The 24,390-nt window shown below is 40.9% G+C and overlaps 1 protein-coding gene across 2 annotated transcripts; it reads left to right on the top strand.

Moving 5' to 3' along the window:
- The first annotated feature begins 3,109 nt into the window (after window positions 1-3,109).
- On the top strand, window positions 3,110-24,069 carry LOC124123773 (caspase-3-like). Of its 2 annotated transcripts, none has more exons than XM_048402817.1 (10): window positions 3,110-3,287; window positions 4,780-4,917; window positions 7,279-7,474; window positions 8,823-8,932; window positions 9,706-9,885; window positions 12,161-12,377; window positions 13,206-13,397; window positions 20,164-20,273; window positions 22,811-22,966; window positions 23,077-24,069. In XM_048402817.1, exons 1-9 carry the CDS (start codon window positions 3,285-3,287, stop codon window positions 22,958-22,960), a joined length of 1,296 nt encoding a protein of 431 aa, XP_048258774.1. In that variant the 5' UTR covers window positions 3,110-3,284; the 3' UTR covers window positions 22,961-22,966; window positions 23,077-24,069. The 2 variants fall into 2 exon arrangements, with proteins under 2 accessions (XP_048258774.1, XP_048258775.1); XM_048402818.1 differs by having other exon boundaries at window positions 13,230-13,397.
- Window positions 24,070-24,390: the final 321 nt, after the last annotated feature.

Consider the following 24,390-nt stretch of genomic DNA (forward strand, 5'->3'; position numbering starts at 1 on the left):
GCTGCACTAGCAGGGGTAAGGATGTCGTATTGACAGGGCGACAAATGTTGCATTGACAGGGCTACAAATGTTGCATTGACAGTGCTAATGATACCGAATTGACAGGGACAATGATGCCTCATTGACAGAGCAACAGATGCTGCACTAACAGGGGTACGGATGCCGTATTGACAGGGCGACAAATGTTGCATTGACAGGGCTAATGATACCGCATTGACAGAGCTTATTTTACCGCATTGACAGTGCTAATGATACCGAATTGACAGGGACAATGATGCCTCATTGACAGAGGTTATTTTACCACATTGACAGGGACAACGATATCACATTGACAGAGCTTATTTTACCGCATTGACAGTGCTTATGATACCGAATTGACAGGGACAATGATGCCTCATTGACAGAGGTTATTTTACCACATTGACAGGGACAACGATATCACATTGACAGAGCTTATTTTACCGCATTGACAGTGCTTATGATACCGAATTGACAGGGATAATGATACCATATTGACCGAGGTTATTTTACCACATTGACAGGGCTAATGATGCCGCATTGACAGAGGTTATTTTACCACATTGACAGGGCTAATGATGCCGCATTGACAGAGGTTATTTTACCACATTGACAGGGCTAATATTAGATGCCTCATTGACAGAGGTTATTTTACCACATTGACAGGGCTAATGATGCCGCATTGACAGAGGATATTTTACCACATTGACAGGGACAACGATATCACATTGACAGAGCTTATTTTACCGCATTGACAGTGCTAATGATACCGAATTGACAGGGATAATGATACCATATTGACCGAGGTTATTTTACCACATTGACAGGGCTAATGATGCAGCATTGACTGAGGTTATTTTACCACATTGACAGGGATAATGATGCCGCATTGACAGAGCAACAGATGCTGCACTAACAGGGGTACGGATGCCGTATTGAGTGAGTGAGTGAGTGAGTTGGGTTTAACGCCGCTTTTAACAGTATTCCAGTTATATCGCGGCGTGTCAGCTTAATGTGGGAGGAAAGCCCGAAGTGATGCAGGTCTCAGACGTTTACCACTTCGGTGAAACCCACGAGCACGGGTATGGTGCTGACAAACCTAGAAACATAATCGGGGTTCGAACCCACAATCATAGGTTTCTGGCGTGCCCAAGGGACGCAACTCTGCACAGCGAATCGCGGCGCCTTAGACGACTGGGCCACCCGTGCCGCCCGATGCCGTATTGACAGGGCGACAAATGTTGCATTGACAGGGCTAATTGACAGAGCTTATTTTACCTCATTGACAGGGGCTAATGATACCGTATTTACGGGGCTACAAATGTTGCATTGACCGATATGGTGGCGAGCCCACAATACGACACAAACGTCAGAACTGATTTGGTGGGGAGCCATTTATACGACACAAACGTCAGAACAGATTTAGTGGCGAGCCCACTATACGACACAAACGGGAGAACTGATATGGTGGGGAACCATTTATACGCCACAAACAGGAGAACTGATTTGGTGGCAAGCCCACTATACGACACAAACGGGAGAACTGATTTGGTGGGGAGTCACTTATACGACACAAACGGGAGAACTGATATGGTGGGGAACCATTTATACGACACAAACGGGAGAACTGATTTGGTGGCAAGCCCGCTATACCACACAAACGGGAGAACTGATTTTGTGGTTAGCCCACTTTACGACCCAAACAGGAGAACTTATTTGGTGCACAAATGAAAGAAATACCAATCATACATGTTCTAATTGCGACATTCCTATTGCAGATGCGATATTTAAATTTGATTAATGAATGAGCATCTCCCTGTAAGAGGTCTGATAAATGTGTTTGCTCAAATGTGAGCAACCACTCGCCTTTGACACATGCCAAAACTCCATACTTGATTTAGTTCCTATTTTTCCCAGGGACCCAGAACAAGGTGGGGTGTTTTACTTCAACATCTGTGCGACCTTGTACTTGAAAACGACTTCATGGATTCTTTTCAAATTGGGGGTACAGTTTTTATACCAATGGGAGAGGTGCAGTGCAACTTTGATTTCAATAAGTGGACTATCGTTAAGTGCAATATTCCAGCATCTCAGGCTTTTGGTGTGTACACATCACAACTTTTGAGATACAATCGAGCATGCTCTTTTTGTCAAGATTTCAAAGAGCGTCATACGACTCTTGCTCAGAAGTTGTGTGATCAAGGTTACAACATTCAAGGCCTCAGTAAAGCTTTCAAAAGGTTTCATGGTAGACGTGTAAATCGTTATGACGGGGAAAGATATTCGTTATCACGGAGACAAAATGGGATCTATAACGTAAATACATTTGTCAAAACGAAGACTATATCCACCTAAAATGTTTAGAGAGAAATGTTTAAATACAATAATCGTGAACCCCATTTCCAATCCTCTTTAACAGCGTCTCCTGCCTCTAAGCCAGTCTGTCCCGTGGAATTGATGTCTTTACGTTGTATTAAGCGAATGCGTCGACCACCTTCAATTAAAAAACGTGAGAATGTTGCCTTTAGCAGACATTAGCTGGATTAGCCTGCCTAACTCGGCCGTTTCTTCAAAGAATGAGTGTTAGACTGAGACGGATCTTAGGTGGATATAGTTATCTTCGTTTTGACAAATGTATTTTCGTTATAACGCATTCTTTCTCCGTAATAACGAATATTTTGCCCCGTTATAACGATTTTCACTCGTTACACACACTATATAACTAATGTCTTTTTTTTGTAATAATGAAAGATTTATTCGTGCCTTTACCATATTCTAGTACCTATTTTTTACTCCGTAACCAAAGTTTTTTTCGTGTCTTTTTCCATATTTCAACTTTGACCTCAGTAGCCTTTCGAAATCATCGGCTTTTCCGGAGAACGCTAAAATATTTCCGAGGAGGATAAATAGAATATGAATCAGCATATTTCTGTGCACATCCACCTCTTCTCGTTTGACCAATTCCCCCATGACAAAAACAAATACCTACTTGCTACTGAAATACTTCTCACTATTCAAAAATACAATAAAAAACACATCTTTCGATCAGTAACGAATGTTTCGCTTTAGTCTCCCGTAATACTTTGACAGAATTATCAGCTGGCCCGGCCCGGTCTGAGTTTCTTCCGCATTCATGGATTCAAAAGTCAGCTCTTGCTAGACAAGGATTTATATCATCAGTTAATGAACGGATTTCCTGAAATTAAGTTATGACAGTTGCATAACAATCAATATTGGATCCGGACGACTACCAAGGAACACACATCATGGTAAGACTGCTTTAAACGGGGAGCACTTGCTGGGTTCGTGACTCGCTTTGAGGTAAAGAGAAAGTAGCCTCGATAGTGAATGTTGCCTACCAACGAGACTGATATGATTGTGAACGTGACATGTTTTATCGTCATTGTTATACATCTGTTATAGGGACTGACATGCGGCGTCTAGTACCTTGTAGTATGTAACCATGGTCGAGGGTACTTTAGTGTCTATCTGCATATAGCTGAATAGTGTATTTGATACTACACGCTGCCGGGAGATTTAAGGGTGTTTGTGAAAAGTTGGACCTGGCCGGGACGGTGGTTAATAATGAAAGTGGAATGAGGAACATTAAAACGAAATGTGGATAATTACGCGAAAAGAGGCACACCAATTTAAACGGAACATTTGTATGTATGTATGTATGTGTGTGTGTGTGTGTGTGTGTGTGTGTGTGCACGCGCGCGCGCGTGTGTGTATGAGTATATATGTGTGTGTTGTATATGTGTGTGTGTGAGTATATATGTGTGTGTTGTATATGTGTGGTAGTAGAGATTTAATGATGTTTGTATGTGTGTGTGTGCATGTGTGTGTTGTATATATGTGTGTTGTATGTATGTATGTATGTATGCATGTATGTATGTGCGTACGTATGTGCGTACGTGTGTGCGTCCGTGCCAGCGTGCGCGTGTGCGCGCGCGTGTGTGTGAGTTTAAATGTGTGTGTTGTATATGTGTGTGTGTGTAAATGTGTGTGTTGTATATGTGTGGTAGTAGAGTCTCAGTGATGTGTGTATAAGTGTGTCAGTGTGTGTGTGTATGTATATGTCTCAGTGTGTGTTGTATATGTGTGTATGTAGAGTGTCAGTGCGTAAATATGTGTGTATATGTATGTGTGTGTAGAGTATCAATGGTGAAAGTGTGTGTATGTAAGGATGTATGTATGTGTGCATGTGTGTGTATGTTGCTGTATGTGTGTGTATGTATGGATGTTTGATATATATATGTGTGTGTGTGTATGTGTGTGTATGCATATACGTTTGTGTGTACATATGTGTGTGTATGTATGTGTGTCTATGTGTGTGTATGTACAATGTATGTGTGTGTATTAATGTATTTGTATGTGTGTGCGTGTGTGTGTGTGCGTGTGTGCGTGCGTGTGTGTAGAGCCTCAATGATATATGTGTAGGGGTGGTAGGGGGTAGTTGTAAGAGGTTACAGGTTTGAAATTAGTTACGTAAAATGTGAACTGATACTGTATTCAACTTTCCTCGTGTTAGACACGTTAATACGTTACCCAGTAGAATAAAAGTAGAAGGCCCCGTATGTATACCGGGTGATTATAGATCCCTAACATGCCGCAGTGATTAGCTGGCATATTGCTGAGTAAGCAAGGAAATGTTGTTTGTATACACGTGCGAGCGTGCGTACGTGAGTGCGTGCATGCGTGCTTGCGTGCGTGCATGTATGCGTGTGTCTATGTACATATGATCAATCATTCTTATAGGCGATGACCGACGACCACAAGGATATACTTCGAACTAACCGAAGCAACCTGGTGGACAATATGGCCGACGTAGTTCGGATTGTCAGTAAACTTTTTGAAAGGAAGACAATAACAGCTCACATGAAGGAAAGTATTCTGGTTCGTATTGTTATGACAATTGTTCATTTTGGTTATTGTCGTCGTCATCATCAGCATCATACAGAATTTTAGTGACATGTGGAATATTCTGCAAGGCTAGATTGTAGTGGTTACTGTACCCTCCGCGATCAGCACCATGTTCATCATCATCATTATCGTACAGGGCCCCGTTCCTCAAAGCGATCTTAGCGCTACGATGATCGCAAGCCTATGTTAAAGTATGGGACTTACGATCACCTTAGCGCTAAGATCGCTTTGTGGAACGGGGCCCTGAACTTTGTGTACACATTTTAGTGATATGTGGAATATTCTGCAAGGCTAGATTGTAGTGTTTGCTGTACCCTCCGCCATCATCACCATGTTCATCATCATTATCGTAAAGAACTTTGTGTACACATTTTAGCGATATGTGGAATTCTACAAGGGTAGAGTATAGTATACACTGTACCTTCCGCCATGTTGGTAAAGGATGCGGTGTTGTTTGCGCAATCGCATCCTTAGTAAGTGGACAATCATTTGATATTATTGGTTAGGCATGGTAAAAATAATATGTTCTCGAAAAACGCACAAAAATAAATCGTTAATTGGACTTGCTGGATGTACTGAAAAAATAAAACAATTCACACACACGTATGCGCGTGCAAGCACGCACACGCGCACACACACACATTCGCTGAAACACACACACATACATATTCGCGGAAACACACACACATACACACTCTCACACACACATATTCGCGGAAACAGACATATTCCACCCGGATTCGAGTGTGTTTTCGTGGGTACCCCCACACACTTGACAACATTATGGAGGCGTTAAACGAATATGGGCGCCCTCTGTCCGCATATAGACTCGCGTGGAGGAACTGCCTCTATTATTAACCAAACGTTGTTGGCATATATAAGAACACAGATTCTTCATTGTCGTATTGTTCAAAGCCGCGTAATACACAACTCATTCACTCATTGTGAGACAATGTACAATGGGGCTTGGGTGTGGGCCTCAGGTCGATGTTAGCTCATGATCATTTTAAAGATGTCTATACTTACCATAAACTGTACCCGATTTCTCGGTTTTTAAGTTTTTTAAGTTTTTACTCAAATTTCCAACTGAGTTAGCAAAAAAACTCAGCCTTTCTCGAATCAAATTCAGGTGAAACCCTAAGTCTTAAGTCTTACGTGGTTTCGAACTCAGTTTGAGTCAAAAATTGAACTCAGTGTGGTTTGAGAAATGCATTTTGCTGAGTTTTCTCAAATTTGAGTAAAACTCAGACCTAAGTCAGTTTTTTAACTTAAGTTTGTTTCGAGAAATCGGGGCCATGTCCATGACAATGGTAGCGAGAACGAGGTAGATTTGTCACCTTTTGCTTAATTAAACCTATTATATTGTACCATCTTGTATTCGGAATGGTCTACAAGCGGCTTCAATCAACGGTAGACCACTTTTTGGAAGATGGTTCTTCATCGTAATCAACCACATCTGTATTTCAAAATATTTGTTTTCAAATCCAACCAATAGTTCATTTACAATACTGATTTTACTTAACAAATGTCTCAAGTTAGTGCAGTTTCAAAAAATATATTGTCAATCTTTCTACAAAAAAACATAAGGTAAAGTCCACTTCATAACAAAAAAACCGAATACTACGAAATGAAATGAACCATTGTCAGTCCCACATTGAAAAAAACATTCGGCTTAGCGACATCAATACCACATTCAGTACATATTAAACTTAATCAATCCACATTAGAATAACTTCGATGATGTGTCTTCGCATTCTGCTGACTAGACCTGTTCAGTTTTCATGGAGACACCGTCGCTCACTGTATGGTTACGTCTTTGCGGGTGTTGTTGAGTATTTGATACCCGAAATGTATTTGGAAGAGTGTGACGCCCCTTTGCGTCGTCTGCCGCCGTCATATTGCTGTGATGTTGCTTAAAAGCTTTTATATCGCAACTTACTCACTCGCTCGAGACCACGAATGCAATGGACACCTTATTGCGAACCGTGGAAGTTTATTGTGGTCTAAATATGTTTTGTTTGTTTGTTTGTTTTTTTGTTATTTAACGCCGCACTCAGCAATATTCCAGCTATTTGACGGCGGTCTGTAATTAATAGAGTCTTGACCAGACAATCCACTGATTGACAACATGAGCATCGATCCACGCAATTTGGGCACGATGACATGCATCAACCAAGTCAGCGAGCCTGACACCCGATCCTGTTAGTCGCCTCTTACGACAAGCATAGTCGCCTTTTACGGCAATCATGGGTTGCTGAAGACCTATTCTACCCCGGATCTTCACGGGTCGTTCTAAAACTGTACCCATACTCATACTTTGTTCCTGTTCAATAGGAAGGTAAGCACCACACACCAACGGACAAGAAATGGGCTTTACTTGATTTATTACCAAGGAGAGGAGGTAAAGCTTTTGAGGAGTTCTACAATGTCCTGATAGAATGTGACGAAAACACTGCAGCTGATATCCTGAAGCCTGGAGCGACAGCGAACACTGGAGCCTCACAACCCATAGAAGATGACCTTCCTGAATGTAGGTTTTGTCTAGCATTATAAAATTGTTTGTTTGTTGTTTAACGCCGCACTCAGCAATATTCCAGCTGTATGACGACAGTCTGTAAATAATCGAGTCTGGACCAGACAATCCAGTCATTGACATCATGAGCATCGATCCACGAAATTGGGTACAATTACATGCATCAGCCAAGTCAGCGAGTCTGACCACCCGATCCCGTTAGTCGCCTCTTACGACAAGCATAGTTAACTTTTACGGCAAGCATAGTCGCCTTTTACGGCAAGCATGGGTTGCTGAAGACTTTTCTACCCCGGATCTTTACGTGTACCTGAATGTAGGTATATGGCCAGGGCCTATTTCTTTTTCTTTATGTATAATTATGTGTCTTTTCCTGCTGCAATGGGATAACTAAAACGTCAAAGTTAGAGAATAACCAATCTTAACGCGAATGAGATAAAACTGGGCGTGAAAGGCAAAGAAGCGGTGAAAATTATTTGAATGGATCAATGAAAATCAGCGATGACATGTGATGGAGAAATATCGTATCATTATGCATCATGAGTTTCGTCTTTGCGGCGAGCTAGATAGGTACAGACGGTTCGAATTCAAGATTCTGCATGATTATAATTCTTGGTTTGCCAGTAACACAACCTTGGTCGTGGGGTTTACCAAACTCATACGCCTGATAGTTTTACACCAACATCAGAATAAAAGATTTCTAAGATGTGAGTAAAAATCACGTAATTTTACATGGAAAATTATTTTGGTCTGACTAGTCAACTCCAGGAGTCATGGTTGGGTGACCTCCGAATCTCTACGTAAGTCTGCTCATGTATAAAGCCCCGATTGGCTGACCAGTCACGAGGATACTAACCAGTTGTCATCACTACCATAAGTTATTGCACGTTTGAAGGCCTACATGTGAATGTCCATTTCTTATTTCTGAAGTGACCAATACCCAACTCCTTTAAGGACTGATGCCGACATTTTGCTTCTCACAATCGACAAAATTTCAAAAATGTATTCTTACTTTTGTTAAAATAAATGAATTTCAAGGCAAGATTCTGTTAAAGTTTCCTACAAACGCTTTACAGACTGGGAGCATGGATGGCACAGCCACCGCAATTAGCTGTGCAGAGTTACGTCCCTTGGCACGCCACAAACCAATGATCGTGGGTTCGAATCCCGGTGCGCCTCGATTATGTTTCTCATTGTCTTAGCACCAAAATGGTGAACGTCTGAGACCTGCATCACTTCGGGGTTTCCTCCCATATTAAGCTGACACGCCGTGATATTACCTAGTTATTGTTAAAGCGGCGTTCAACCCAACTCACTCTCTCTTTAAAATCAACTGTATCTGTTTCAGCTTGGCCGCCAGACGACCACAGTACATGCAACGTAACAGTTGAGATGGTTGCTGAAGACAACTCTGCCATGCGAGAATTGTTTGAAAAGTCTGGTTCTTCAAAGTCTATGGTATGTTGATATTTTAATTTTTTTTATCAACCACAAACATCCACATCATCATGTAAGAGGGGTGGTCGGGTATTCTAGTGGTTAAAGCGTTCGCTCGTCACGTCAAAGACCCGGGTTCGATTCCCGACATGGGTGCAATGTGTGAAGCCCATTTCTGGTGTCCCCCGCCATGAGATTGCTGGAATATTGCTAAAAGCGGCGTAAAACCATACTCACTCACTCACTCAATCATCATGTAAGATTATTACACACATAAACAGACTGCCTCCGGGGTCTAGTGGTACAGCGTCCGTCAGGAGTGCCGAACGTCATGGGTTCGATCCCCGGCCGCGTCATACCAAAAGACGTTAAAAGGTGGTACTTGTTGTTACCCTGTCTGGCGCTCGGCATTAAGGGGCTAAAACAAGGACTGGTCGGCCTGGTGTCTGTGTGGGGTATTCATGTTAAACTGTGGCATGGTATCCCAGTCAGCTAGCACTATAAATCGGCATCAGTCCGGACTAGTACAAGCAGACACACACACACAGGCACGCACGCACGCACGCACGCACGCACGCACACACACGTGCATGCAAGTCGCTATATAAGTGCAATACTATTGGACTCGACGTTAAACCAATTTCACCTCACCGCCTCACAAAATATTAGTATGATGAAACTTAACTTGATTACATTATGTGGATGGTCCCAAGATAGACGACGTACATCCATGTTCTTGAACTGACCAAACACCATCAATGAATGTCACAAGCTATGCTTCTCTTCCTTGACAGATCTACCGTATTCAAAGATCCGAGAGGGGGAGGGTATTAATAATAAATAATGAAAACTTTTCTACTGCAACAACGCCACTGGAAAACAGAACAGGGACGGATGCTGATGCTACTTCAATAAGTCTCCTTTTTGACCAGCTATCTTTCAAAACAGTCATCAAAAGAAATCTAACGCAAACGGTAAACACCTTTTTGACAATATGATTGAATGATTATTTTTTAAAGCATCAGATATGAAAGCAGAGGAAGAACAAATCTTAACTGTAGCTAAACGACAACCGAAAGAGCAAAGTTTAAAACAATATTTATTCAACCAGGGTCCTGTTCCACAAAGTTGGTCGGAAACCTCCTACTTTATCATAGGCTTACGATCAACGTAGCGCAAAGATCGCTTTGCGGAACAGGGCCCAGATCTGATGGAATTTCCAGGCTCACACATGGTCATTTTCTATGATCCAAGTCGCATGTACGTAAAACATAAGGGAACACCCAAGGGTGCAGCAGAACCCCCCTCACAATCGTACTCAGCAGCCATTCGCAGATCGCAGAGCCACATGGCAGTAATACAAGGGGCACTCCCAAACCCAAACTGTAACCACAAGTACGATTAACATGACATTGATGCATCGTCACTTTTTCTGTATTAAGAACAATAAAGTCTGTTGGTGTACCTTGTGAGTTTGCGAAACGTGCCAATTTTCGTTTTTGGCGTAAATGTGCAGGTGTTTAGAAGCATTTTGCAGTGACCAAATGTCACTTCAAACGGTTGTATTTCCCTCATGACCCCTTAGGTGTGTCGGATTTGGTATCAAACGTCTTAAAATTTTGAGAGCTTTCCAACGAGCCATCATGCACTAAAATCGCTTGATATTTGAGAAAAGCGTTTTTCACCTCTCAAGCAAAAGTACCTCCAAGTCAGCAAACGGAAAAGACATTGCTGTACCTTGTGTGTTTGACAAACGTGGCAATTTTCGTTTGTGGCGTAAATGCTTCACACCATCGAATCTCAATCTCAAACAAATTGAACTATTGATTTAGGCACGTTTTATTAAGAATTGAACGTCAGTTTGGATTGGTTCATTGAAGTGTGAACGATTTAAATGCGCTGGTTAAACTGTGTGAATCTCCGAGCTTGCGAGTGTTGATATATTTGATATCAAAAGACACAAGGGTAAGATTATATTTATCATCATGTAAGACATAATTCTTCCAACTTTTTCAGGTTGTTGACAGTAATTAGCAGTGTCTGAAGTGTAAAAAGTACCGCTAACAGATTCAGTAGCTGAGCCATTAGCAATGTCATTTGTTGTGACGTCATGGTAACCAATGACGTCACAATGGTCAGTAAAGCATTGTGGTGCAATTTCATTGCAGCTTGATCTCACCCAAGCGATATCTCCTGTGGGAGCTAGTTTTGGATGATGAATAAGTATATGCTATGAACTATTCATGATTCTTTTGAATGATAATGGCAGACTTATAGTCCAAATACCTAATTGTACTCTGCCACCTACACTATATTTATGTTGATCCCTTTGAAACTTACGACTTACATGTAATCCTTTTCTTTCGTTACAATCATACTAGATTGACATGTGTCACAATAGACACGTGATGTCCACATATTGGTATTCTGATCAAGCGTTTAACTGATTAACTATTTAAGCGAATGTAACCAGGTGAGCTACATTACCTTAACACTAATCCTTCGACTTATTGATTGTTTTCAAAATCTGATTGAAGCCCTGGACAAAGTGAATTAGGTCAAACATGTATGACGTACATGTATCTTCATTCGTCCCCACTCGCCCCTTTCCGTAACCTGCAAGAAGACTCGTCCCCCTATCGATGAATGTTATGCGCGAAAATACGACAAACCAATCAGAATGCGTGTACGATTTCGAGTTCTTTGTCAAATAATCCCTCAGAAATAATTTTTGATTTTACATATGTCTTGCACCTAAAAATATACACGAGACACAATTAAATATGTTCAATCATACTGTATGCTTCCGCACGTCCCGATGTGCTTTAAATTGCATCTAAAATATTTATAATATATGGGGAAATATATGTGAACCATTACGCAACGAGTTGACAATTGTTTTAGGTATGCCCGTTTGAGCTAAGACAGAACCCAGTCGCAAGAATGGCCATGAGCGGGGCACGAGTCGCTATTCGGCTTGTCCCGGAATAACACGAGTTGCTCACGAATGGGTTGTAACCATCCTTGTTCTGATGATTAATTTGTATTTAGGTGGCCACATTATGATGGCTTTCGAAGTAGCTCTGCATAACACTTTCAATGTTTGTTTGTCATATACATTTTGTATGCTGGTAAAGTATTATGATGTAAACGCGCCAAACACACAAAAAGACCACCCCGTTATTATACCCCCAGAAGGAGAATCGGAACATAATAGATTACCCCGAATATTGTTTGTTTTAATTTCAGCAAATGATTGAAGCCCTGGAAAAAGAGAGTAAGATCAATCATGACAACTATGACTGTTTTGTCTGTGTCATCTTGTCCCATGGCACCAGAGAAGGCGTGTTTGGTGTAGACGGCAAGGTTGCTAACCTGGAGGAGATCAAGGACATGTTTAATGGCCAGAACTGCAAGACACTAGCTTTGAAGCCTAAGCTATTCTTCATACAAGCTTGTCAGGGAAGTAAGTGCGACATGGGAACTTGTAAACCTATAGAAAGTGTGTTCTGTGTTGTGATTGGCTAATTTGGGTCACATGACCAAATGTCAAAGGGTGAAAATATGATTTGCATTCCCTGAAGCAAGCTACCGAATCACTATGTAGGAATACAAACCTTGTTTTCATGGATTTTTGAGAAATAATGAAAATATAATTTGAAAATAGAATTAAAATATGGAAGTAATAATCAAACAAAGCATTAATGAAAATAAATTTCTTCCTGATGGATGAAGTCACGCAAGTCTTCCCCTCTTGTATGTGGTAGCAGCCACGTGCACCATGGCAACGATAGAACTTGCATTCAAACCAAAGGTTCATATGGACCCAGGTGAATCCTTCCTTAAAAGCAAAGGCTCATGCGATGATACTTGATTCAAATCAGAGGCTCGTAACATGAATCCTTCCTTAGAAACAAACAAAGGCTCATGCGATGATACTTGATGCAAAGCAAAGATCCATAACATGAATCTTTCCTCAAAAACAAAGGCCTTTGCAGCGAAGGTCGCAACCAGATTGGTCAGGTCGTGCGTTCCATATGATCCGACCATTTAGCCTTCTGGAGTGGAACCTGGAATGTTAGTTTGAGACAGAATAATTTGTGGATACTCTTTTAGGAAGCACACTTTCATTTTAGCACAACCCAATTTTTCGGGACACCTCGCAGGTAAAACGAGAGAATTATTGGGGGTAAAACATGAGGTAAAATTGTCCACCATTTTCTTTCAAAATATCCAAATATCGAATATATACAAACGGAGTTTATATTATGACATATTGTTTTCAACTTGATAGCTAAGCGTGACACGGGCATTACAGGACCACCAGATTCGTCGGTCTCTGAGATCAGTGAGGCACTGAAACAAACAGGAATACAGGATAAAGCACATGCACAAGAACAAAACCAAGTTGCTTCAACCGAATCAGCCACTGAAAAAAACCACCCCACAAGAGCGGACATCTTTACAGCTGAAGCTACAACGCCAGGTGATATAAATGATTTTAGTTAATGTTCATGTCTGTATGTGTTAATCTAATTTTCTGAAAGGTGTCAGTCCTGAGGGTGTAATGATGAATAACAAGGACAATACGCTCATCAGAAGGTATAAAATCAACGACTCAGAGTTGCAACTTTATCAATAATGCTTTATTACTTTATCAACATTGCTTTATTACTTTATCAACAATGCTTTATTACTTTGTCGACAATGCTTTATTACTTTATCGACAATGCTTTATTTCTTCATCAACATTGCTTTATTACTTTATCAACATTGCTTTATTACTTTATCAACAATGCTTTATTACTTTGTCGACAATGCTTTATTACTTTATCGACAATGCTTTATTACTTTATCAACATTGCTTTATTACTTTATCGACAATGCTTTATTACTTTATCGACAATGCTTTATTACTTTATCAACAATGCTTTATTACTTTATCAACAATGCTTTATTACTTTATCAAGTTTGCTTTATTACTTTATCGACAATGCTTTTTTACTTTATCGACAATGCTTTATTACTTTATCAACGTTGCAGATTAAGACACATTGTTGAGTGAGTGAATTTGGTTTACCGCCGCTTTGAACGGTATTCTAGTTATATTACTGCGTGATAGTTTGATATGGGAGGGACGCCCGAAGTGATGCAGGTCTTACACGTTTACCGGGGCGGTCGGGTAGCCTAGTGGTTAAAGCGTTCGCTCGTCACGCCGAAGACCCGGGTTCGATCCCCGACATGGGCACAATGTGTGAAGCCCATTTCTGGTGTGCCCCGCCGTGATATTGCTGGAATATTGCTAAAAGCGGCGTAAAACCATACTCACTCACTTACTCACTTACACGTCTACCACTTTGGTAAATCATACACCCACCGCCAATATATCAAAAACCCGACTCTCCAATTCACACGTGTTTACTCAGATGAGGGAAAAAATACCAAACTGGGATTACAGTAGAAACGAAATGCGAATTACGCGAAAAGAATACAAACGAAAAGCGTTTCAAATACGATGAAGAAAAAATAGAAAATGAACATAGTGGCGCGAGCACTTTCTCCTCTTTCTTTAATGTCAATGGTGATCACTAGAAGTGTCTTATTGCATCAGCCACTCTCCAGAACTTTGCCATGCTGGTGGGTGTCGTGTCCTTGTGGATTGTCTGAGCGGCTGCACTGGAACCTGTCTTGGGTTGTTCTGAATCTCATGTTGGACGATGTCTTTGTCCTCATCACTATCCTCATCAGTGCTGTGAGGATTGTCCTTTTCAGTTAAGCCTCTTATTGGCTCATTAGTTACCACAGATTCTGTTGACGGTTTGATCGGGTAACAGCAGACAATGGGAACATCGTAAGTTTTTGATCGGAATTGAGTCTTTGTGAACTTACGAAGTTGGCATTTGTCTTTTGTAATGTTGACAACCATGTATTTGTATCTGGTATTTGTTTTCTCCTTCTCCCCCTTTATATATACGAGATCGCCAATTTGTATGTCTGATCGATCAAACAGAGTTTTGCCATGAGCCTTTGACTTACTGCTATATGGATGGTTGTTAAGGCGGGTAAGATGCTGTTTCATGATGATGTCACGATCATCCATTGGTAGCTGTGCGCCAGTTAGTTGGTCTCGCTGAGTGAATACTTCTCGTGCGGACATTCCACTCTGCCTCAGTCTGCTGTTGAGATTAGCTGTTGCAAGTGCGAGAGTGGATCGAGACAAAGGACCTCCCTCTGGTGAGAGGTTTAAGCACTCTAAGCCAAGTTCAGAGATTGCCTTTTCTGCAAAAGGATTCTTGTTGGGGTTTTTGCAGGAGCCAATATCAAGAGTTATCCCAATGTTTTGACAGAACAGGATCTCTGACCACAGCCTGAAACCCAGGTGCTGGATCAACTCGTATGATGACTCCACTTTCACCGAGATTGCGAATATCTGCACAGAGACACAGAAGGGCGTCACGTAGTTCGTTATGTCGCTTATTTTCTACAAAACATGTGAGAGTGAATGAGGATACTGTTTCTCGTAAGACACAGATAAGTTGGCCATATCTTTTCATGATATCAGCTGCGAAGGATGACCCAATGGATGGAGGTGGAGTGGTTGAGCTTTGCGGAAACAACTGTGCTGGAATGGTTTTGAGGGACGCACAATGATGACAGGAGGAAGATACTTCTTGTAAGGCTTTGTCGAGGTCCAAGGCATGAAAGTATCTACGAAGAGCTGTTTTGTTTGGTAGACACTTGGGTGGCTGAAGCGGATGTGTAGAGCAGTCAGCAGACCATGAAGAACTGCTCTTGGGACAACCACACGTTCTCGTACTTTGTTGAAAGGCAAAGTGTCACGCACCACCAAAAGGCCATCTGAAGCAATGCACACTTCATTGAGATATCGCTTAACATCGGGGATATTTGTAGCCTTTTTACCGGGTCTCGTGCTTTGAGTTAAGTGAGAATGAGTTCGACGTAAATCTGGACACTCATGTTGTGTGACATGCCAGGCAGTTCTGCTTGTAAAAGGCATGCGTATTCCTCCTTCAATAACGTCCGTGACCGTTAACTCTCGAATGACAGAGTCTGAAAATACGTTCACAAACTTGCACACCTGACATCGTTGATCATTGCATTCTATGGGATTTCTGCTACTGTAGTCTGAGGGGATGTTATTAGCTCCAGCGATGTGTGTAATCAGTACATTGTAGCGACTGATGGTCGACAGGAATGTGGTCACTCGTGAACTGTTTGAGAACTCTCCCCATTGAAGTTTCTCGTGTGCTTGAACACAGGGCCGACTATCAGTGAGGATTTGAGTTTTCTGAGAGGAGGTCATGATGTACGGGGCAAAGTGTTTCACTGAAGCTCCTATTGCTTATGCTTCAACTTCACAGGGTAGCCATGTTACCTGATAATGTTTTAGTTTTGCATTATAAAATCCAGCCAGCATGACCTTGTCATCTCTTGTAGTATACAATGTAGATGCGATTCCATGAGATTTCACGGATGCATCAGTGACAATAGTGAGGCTATCACTAGGTCTGGGTATCGTGATGCATTTGTGATTTTGTAAAGAGTCTTGAGCCTTTTTGAAGGATGTTAGGGAAGTATCAGACCATCTTAATTTTTCAGCCGATGGTCGTCCAGCAGTCATCAAGTCAAGAGGATGGAGAAGATCTGCATAGCCTGGTAATACTCTGCTCATAGCCTTGTAGGCACCGACAAATGAACGTAACCCCTGGATGGTTGTAGGTGGTTCAATCGAAGCAAGGGCAGCTATTCTGTGGCTACTTGCTGTCAATGTACCATTTTTCCACATCCAACCAAGTATTGTGGTAGACAGTGGACAAATGACTGTTTTTGGAGCAGATATGCGCAAGTTGTTTCGGCGGAGAGCATCAAGAACAAGCCTCCAATTTGAGAGAACTTCTTCAGGTGTATTCCCTCCACAAAACAAGTCATCTGCCAGTTTAACTACGAGTCCATCCTGAACAAGGTGGCCTAGAACTCGACACATCAATTCTTCCAGACAGGTTTCCGATCCTGGCATTCCCATTGCACTTCGAGTGTAGACTCTAACGCCCTTATAGGGAGTGACGATACCACAAAAGCGCATAGAAGAGTGAGATAGTGGAATCTGATAAAAGGCTTGCAACAGGTCAGTTTTGATGAGATATTTCCACTTTCCTATCTCGCGTAGGACATTGTCAACATTGGGCATAAGCGCTGGCTGAGGTTTGCTGTACTTAGCAACTTCACCAAATGACGTAACCAATCTGTAGCTGCCATTAGGTTTTTTAACCAGGAAGGATAAGTTGAGATACTCAACGTTGATATTAACTTGTTCTGGTTTGGCAAACACACCCATGTCTTCAAGTTCATAAAACTTGTCTTGGAGGGCATTGAGCATATCTTTGTTATAGTGAGGAAGCCTTCCCTTACGTTGTGGTGGGAGAGAGGGGCCCATGTTAACAACAGCCTCCAGCTTTCCACTTGCACCGTTGTACTTCGACACCTTTGGGTTAAAAACATCATCAAACTCTCGGTGCAGAGCAGCAAACTTATCACATATGTCAGAAGATAGACACCCATCAGGATTGAGACACACAGCAGCAGAGTGTGGACCAGCAGCTTGATGGTGAGTCACAGCTGGACGTGGAGTGTCTTGTGGTGTTTCTGGACATACAATAGGACGAATTTGACAAAGGTGTTCATTGCCCAACTGGTATCGGGATCTGCACACTCAGGTGTATGGAGATCGATGAACTGGCCTGGGAGAATGGCAGTTTGAACTGGAGGACCTCTGAGAAGGTGTGCCTGAGTGCGACGTATGGTAGCATGACGATTTGGTTGTGGAGCATAATGGATGACCTTGTGACCTCTGATGACGATTTGTCGTTTAGCAGGACGAGTTGCGATGTCATTTGTGACATGGAAAGGATTACCAGCAAGTACATCGACATCCAATTGTTTAACAATGAGGGCATCAAGTGTGAAGGTGTCATTCTCTCTGGTAAGGGTACAATGGACTTCCCCAATGACATCAAGGGGTGTTATTCCATCAGCCTGACGAGCCATCTGAGATGCAGGTGTTATGGGTAAGTTAATAGCCTTGGCAAACGATGCTTGTACCATGTTTGAAGTTGCTCCAGTATCAAGGGTTAACCTTACTGGATGTTGTTCATAATAAGCATTGAGGAAAGGAGACTGAATAACGTCAACACGGCTGGCGGTTGGTGTATCAAGTAATGGGTTTAGAGTAAAGTCACTGTCAGATTTAGCTGCAATCTCATCATCCACTGGCAAGTCAGGTTCTTCCTCAGCATTGGCCAATCTTGAGTTGCTAAACAGTTGGCGTTTATCAGTGTCAGGAAGATAACGGCAGGTTTTCAGGCAGTGGGTATTGTAGGCTGGCCTACCTGCAGTCTTGCATAGGATGCAACTTTTGACAACTGGTTTTTTCTTTGAAAAGTTCTGCTTCTGAAAAGAGGAATAAGCAGCTGAACGCAGAACCTTTGAGTCTTCAATGCTTTTCAGTTCATCCAGGAGAGAGAGCAAAGCCTGAGATATTTCTGGCTTGATTGATGATATAGTTTGGTTACGCAATTCGGCACCATACTTTTGTTTTACAAGATTGGGCAATTGTGGATGGATGAGAGAAAGCCAAAGCATAACAATGGTATTTTCAAGTGTCGGAGTCAAATCTTCATCTACATCTGGAACAAGGCCGTGATGTGTTATACCGCCTTGAGTGGTGAGAAGATTGTCCTCGAAAAAGGCTGTGAGACGCTGGAAAAGGTCCTCATGGCGTTCTCCAGGCATGAATTTAATGTCAGAGAGGTTTAGGAAATTAGCACCGGTTGACTGGAAGCCATAATGTTGGCGGATTTTCTGCCAAATGTCTCTCACTGATGTTGAATTCTTGATGATGGTGTTGCGGCTAATCACATTGCAAAAGTTGCATATTTGACCCAACATTAGATCAAGATGTACATTTTTCTGGGCTGCTGTTTTGCGTCTGGCTTCGGGTATAGCTTCGCCATCGTCGTGTAGGCCCCTATTTGGATGGGTAGTTGTTTTCTTCTCCCATGAAAAACCATCAGCCAAAAATGGAGCAAAATTGACATCAAGTGAGAGAATATATACCAGATTTTGACGCCAGTTTTCAAAAGATGTGATGGTCTCATTTTTTGTTAATTGCCAATGTTTGGGAGCGCGAGGAGTAGCCATGATTACAGTCAATGCAAAAGAAACGTTTGGGTACCAAGTTGATTGATTTTCACTGAACAGGAACGGTGTTTTTCACAGGTAGCGGATTCACGTTACGACCGAAAGTGTTTCGTCGATCGTTTCACGGCGAGTGAAAATGCCTTGTCAGAAGGTAAACTGGCTTATTGTGTGTATTCTTACTTGGAGGTAGTTAGGGGTTAAATCCTTCTGTGTGTCGAAGGCGTTTTGGGTGGATTAACCGCTGCCACCACGCCAATATATCAAAAACCCGACTTTCCAATTCACACGTGTTTACTCAGATGAGGGACAAAAATACCAAACTGGGATTACAGTAGAAACGAAATGCGAATTACGCGAAAAGAATACAAACGAAATGCGATTCAAATACGATGAAGAAAAAATAGAAAATGAACATAGTGGAGCACGCGAATGATGCTGACAAACTAAGAAAGAAAATCAGGGATTCAAACCCAGGATAATAGGTTTCTGGCTCATATATAAGAACGCAATACTGCATAACTAATTGTTGTGCCTTTGACAACTTGGTCACCAAAAATGTTTATATTAGGTTACTTCTTTCACATTTGTCAGTTAGGCCTCAATACTTATGCATAGAATATTTTAGTATCAATATTGACAGTGTACTTGTTGACTGTTCGACTTGTTAACCCAGATATTGAAGGTCGTTACAAAAATAAGTAAATTAAATGCTTGCTGCTTGTTTCTTGTTTAACGCGCACTCAGCAATATTCAAGCTATATGACGGAGGTCTATACATCATCGAGTCTAGACCAGACAATCCAGTGATTGACATCATTAGCATCGATCTACACAATTGGGATACGATGACATGTATCAAACAAGTCAGCGAGCCTGACCACCCGATACCGTTAGTCGCCTCTTACGACAAGCATAGTCGCCTCTTAGACAACATGGGTTGATGAAGATTGATCTAATCCGGATCTTACGACATTCTTTTTGACAATACCCCAGTGAGTAAGTATTTGCTTCACGTTTCTCGGTTTTATTTACAGGTTATATGTCAGTTCGAAACACAAAACATGGCACATGGTTCATACAAGCCATTGTTTACATCTTTGGGAAGTTTGCGCACAAAGAAGATCTTATGTCAATGATGACCAAGGTATGTTTGTTTGACTTCTAACATCTTTTTTGTTTGTGTTTTTTGTTTGTTCGTTGTTTAACGCCGCACTCAGCAATATTCCAGCTATATGACGGCGGTCTGTAAAAAAAATCGAGTCTGGACCAGACAATACAGACATCATGAGCATCGATCCACGCAATTGGGATATCTTCGTCCAGCCCAAGTTAAACTGTGGGTATAACACTGAGCTTGCAGCAGTAGACTTCTACTTATAAATAATAAACAGACAAATGACACTTTATTATAACATAATAAAGATTATAACTCAATGCAAAGAGGCGCATGTGAATGTTAAAATTAATGAGTGTGTGCTGCAGTGTGATCGGTTAAGACAGCCTCCGTGGTCTAGTGGTAGAGCGTCCGCCCGGAGAGCGGAAGGTCCGGCGTTCGATCCCCCGCCGCGTCATACCAAAAGACGTTAAAAGATGGTACTTGTTGTTACCCTGTCTGGCGCTCGGCATTAAGGGGCTAAAACTGGTCGGATCGGGAATCAGTATGCTGTGTCTGAGTGGGGTATTCATGTTAAACTGCGGCATGGTATCTCAGTGAGCTAGCACTATAAATCAGCATCAGTCCGGACTAGTACAAGAGGCCACACACACAGGCATGCACGTCGCTATATAAGTGCAATAATCTATGACACAACGTTAAACCTAATTTTAACTCACTTCACCTGATCGTTTTCAAACCTTCCTTAATGGAAATTATTTGGATCTTTCACTGGGTATAACTAGTCTTCTGGAGAAGTATCCCTTTTTTCTTGATCCCAAATGTTAAGGAAATATTCCATTCACTTTAAATATTAAGTTAAACTCTAAGATATAGACTAAAGACTTGTTGATAGCTTGGCATTGTTCCCCGATAAGCGTGGATCGTTGCTCATAATATCAATCTCTGGTTTGACGCCATTATTTACAGGCCGCCATCATATAGTAGGAATATTACACTACATTGAAAGATAATGTAAATGTTACAAAAAATGCTGACTTAGTTATCTATCAAATCAATTCAGTCATACATACAAAGGGTTTTAACTGACGTAATCTTATAAATCCTGCATATATAATAATCTAACAACATGCAAACAGATCTGTTGTGCAGGCAATGTACAAAGTATTATTTACAGTGAAACATAACCCCAGTATAAACGTCCAGGGCCTACCCACAAAGCAAACACAGCGCTGAGATGACAAGCGCACATCTTGAGGATACATGTATGAAAATGTATCATACTATTTCTTTTCCAGTCCCTTTTATAATGATGTAAGAAATGATTCATTCTTCTATTCTGAGGGAGTTGATCTGAACACTATATTGAATGGTAATACTAATTTTACAAAAAGTCCTCATCTAGATATCTTAAAATCAGTACATTCATACATACTTCATTCCGAAAGGTGTAAGCTAACGTGAGTCTATAAATCCCGCTTATATATTATTTTTCTAATCATTACACCAAACTGTTGTCAATGACTACTTGCTTTTGTTAACATATTTTGTTTATCATCAGACCGCCTCCGTGGTCTAGTGGTAGAGGTATTATCAGCCATAAGCATTCTTGGCGTGTTTACCGATCCTGATTCATTGAAACAAGATATGTTTAAATCATATTGAAGGAATTTTGCGGCGTTAAACAAAAAGTAATCGATAGTAAACATGAAATCCCAGATAGAATTTGATCTGTAAACCTAATATTCACCATGATAAGACTTAAGACACATTTGGCAAAAGAGCTAAAACCAATTTTTATGATGCCGGGCCACAAATAGGTTTCACACTCTACCATGATTGTGGGTTCGAATCCCGGTTCGCCCCGATTATGTTTCTAGGTTTGTCAGCACCATACCATAAGCACAACAAAATATGATTTCCAGTCCTGGTGATCGTCGTTCGCCATGAACTCACCCACACTGCTTAATTTTATGCACACAAACAATAGTCTAGTCGAGGAAATGGAAAGTAAAGAGATGAGTGTTTAGTCAGGACTTGAAGGTGTTGCTATTGTCAGCTTATCGGATGTTTGCAGGCCGAGTGTTCCATAGAACTCGGGGCGTGTGGGAAAATGTTCTGTAGCCGATATTAGTCTGTAAGGGGGGTTGGGGGATTAGGAGGGGCAGTTGGTACTAGGATCGCAGTCCACACCCTGGAACATATGATGATACACGTTCTGTTATGTGAGGCATCGCAGATTCGTGAAGACACATGTATGTCAGACTCAATTCCTTGAACTCATTGCTCAATGTGTTTAATTCAAAATGATGGTTATTAGAGGCAACAAAACGGAAGTTGAAAGTTTACAGAAATCATGTGCTTCACACATTGTTGTCATGTTTCATCCTTGTTTTACCAGGGGGGTAGCCTAGTGGTTACAGCGTTCGTCTATCACGCCGTAGTGTTCGATTCCCCGCATGGGTACAATGTGTAAAGTCCATTTCTGGTACCCCACGCCATTCCATCGGTGGAACGTTGCTAAAAATAGCGTTAAACGACATTCACTTCCTGACTTTGTTTTACAGGTTAATAACCTCGTGAGTCGTGGGAAGACCAAGAACAAAGGTGACAAGCAGGTCTCCTCCTTCACCCCATGGCTTTTGAAGACGTTTTACTTCTTCCCAGGACTGCATACAGAAGCCGGGTCGCTCAGTCAGGTTCAAGAAACTGGCTAGATCCAGGGGCCACTTGCACAAAGCGATCTTAGCGCTACAACTATTGTAAGCCTATGTTAAAGTATGGGAGTTACGATCATCTTAGCGCTAAGATCGCTTTGTGCAAGTGGACCCAGGTGTCTTCCGATACAAAAGTATGATGGCTGCGTTCACCAACCTGATGGACCATGATATATGTACAACAAGTACATAGATAAATAGAGGGTTAACCACTGTGTTCGGTTGTTACCGAGAAATCTACACACGAGTTATTAATCTGTCACGATTAGAACGATGTTATGTTCTTTGTTAACTATTGAAAGCTGATCGGAGTAACGTTGTGAGATTTAGTAATGTGATTTGATATTTGTTAATGGTTTTGGATTACTCGGCCCATAACTTTATTTGCATTCGTCTAGCCGTGACTATCATTCTCAATGAGCAACACTAAATAGGCCCACCTTTTTAGTGTATGTAAATACGTTATTCGTTTATTTGTTCGCTAGAAACAAATGTTATAAACCCAATTAAGGGGAAATTAAATATTGTCTTAAATATTGTGAAATATTGTTAACGATAAGCAAGGGCCCAAGGAACTGTCAGCAGGATTGATCAGGCAAGATTCTATGAATACCAACTCAAGCAACTGATCAGCTGATTATATCTTCTCAAATCCATCAATGGATTGTAATATTTTTGGACGAATTTTCCTCTTTAAAACTAAGTTTACAGTGAACAATTTAATATGTGAAATGATGATTATTTCATGTCATCTTTTTTTGTTTTGTTTTGTTCCTGAATATTTTGAGCACATGTGTTTTTATTATAGATCTATATATAAAAAACCCAACTTATTCAGTGGACAATTTTTCTTTTGAACATACTATTTAACATCATGACACCAAAAATGTTACTAAATGAGTCATCTAATTTCCCCATATTTGTGAATGACAAGAAACAATGTGAATTTGACACAATAATTTATTGTGTGTGAAACATAAATACATAGGATATATGTGAACAATAAATTATCATTTCTGTAGTTCTACAAATATTTGCATTTTAATACCTTTTCAATTTTACATTGTTTTTTTACTGCAACACTAACCTCCAACCTTTATTTCTTTGTTATTTAATCAGATTAGAAGTTAAGACTTACTGATAATAGGTACGTAATTTAAAATTAACATTTTCTTCCTTTTATCTTCATGAAAACGACATAATAATAAATATGTATTTTCGTGACCTGTTCCTGTGTGATTTATTTTGTAAAAAGTATTAAAATTAAAATTAGACATTGCTTATGTAAAGAAATGAGGTTTATGGTAAAATGTTAAAAGAGGACCTCTTGTTGGTCATTTCTTCATCACCCATAAATTTAAGTTTTTCTTTACTTACCATGTTCTGAAAATTTACACATTAGAATAATTTAAGGTCTCTGATTAAAATAG

The sequence above is a fragment of the Haliotis rufescens genome, unplaced genomic scaffold (assembly GCF_023055435.1).
Source record: "Haliotis rufescens isolate VD_foot unplaced genomic scaffold, xgHalRufe1.0.p SCAF_29, whole genome shotgun sequence".
Lineage (NCBI taxonomy): Eukaryota > Metazoa > Mollusca > Gastropoda > Lepetellida > Haliotidae > Haliotis > Haliotis rufescens.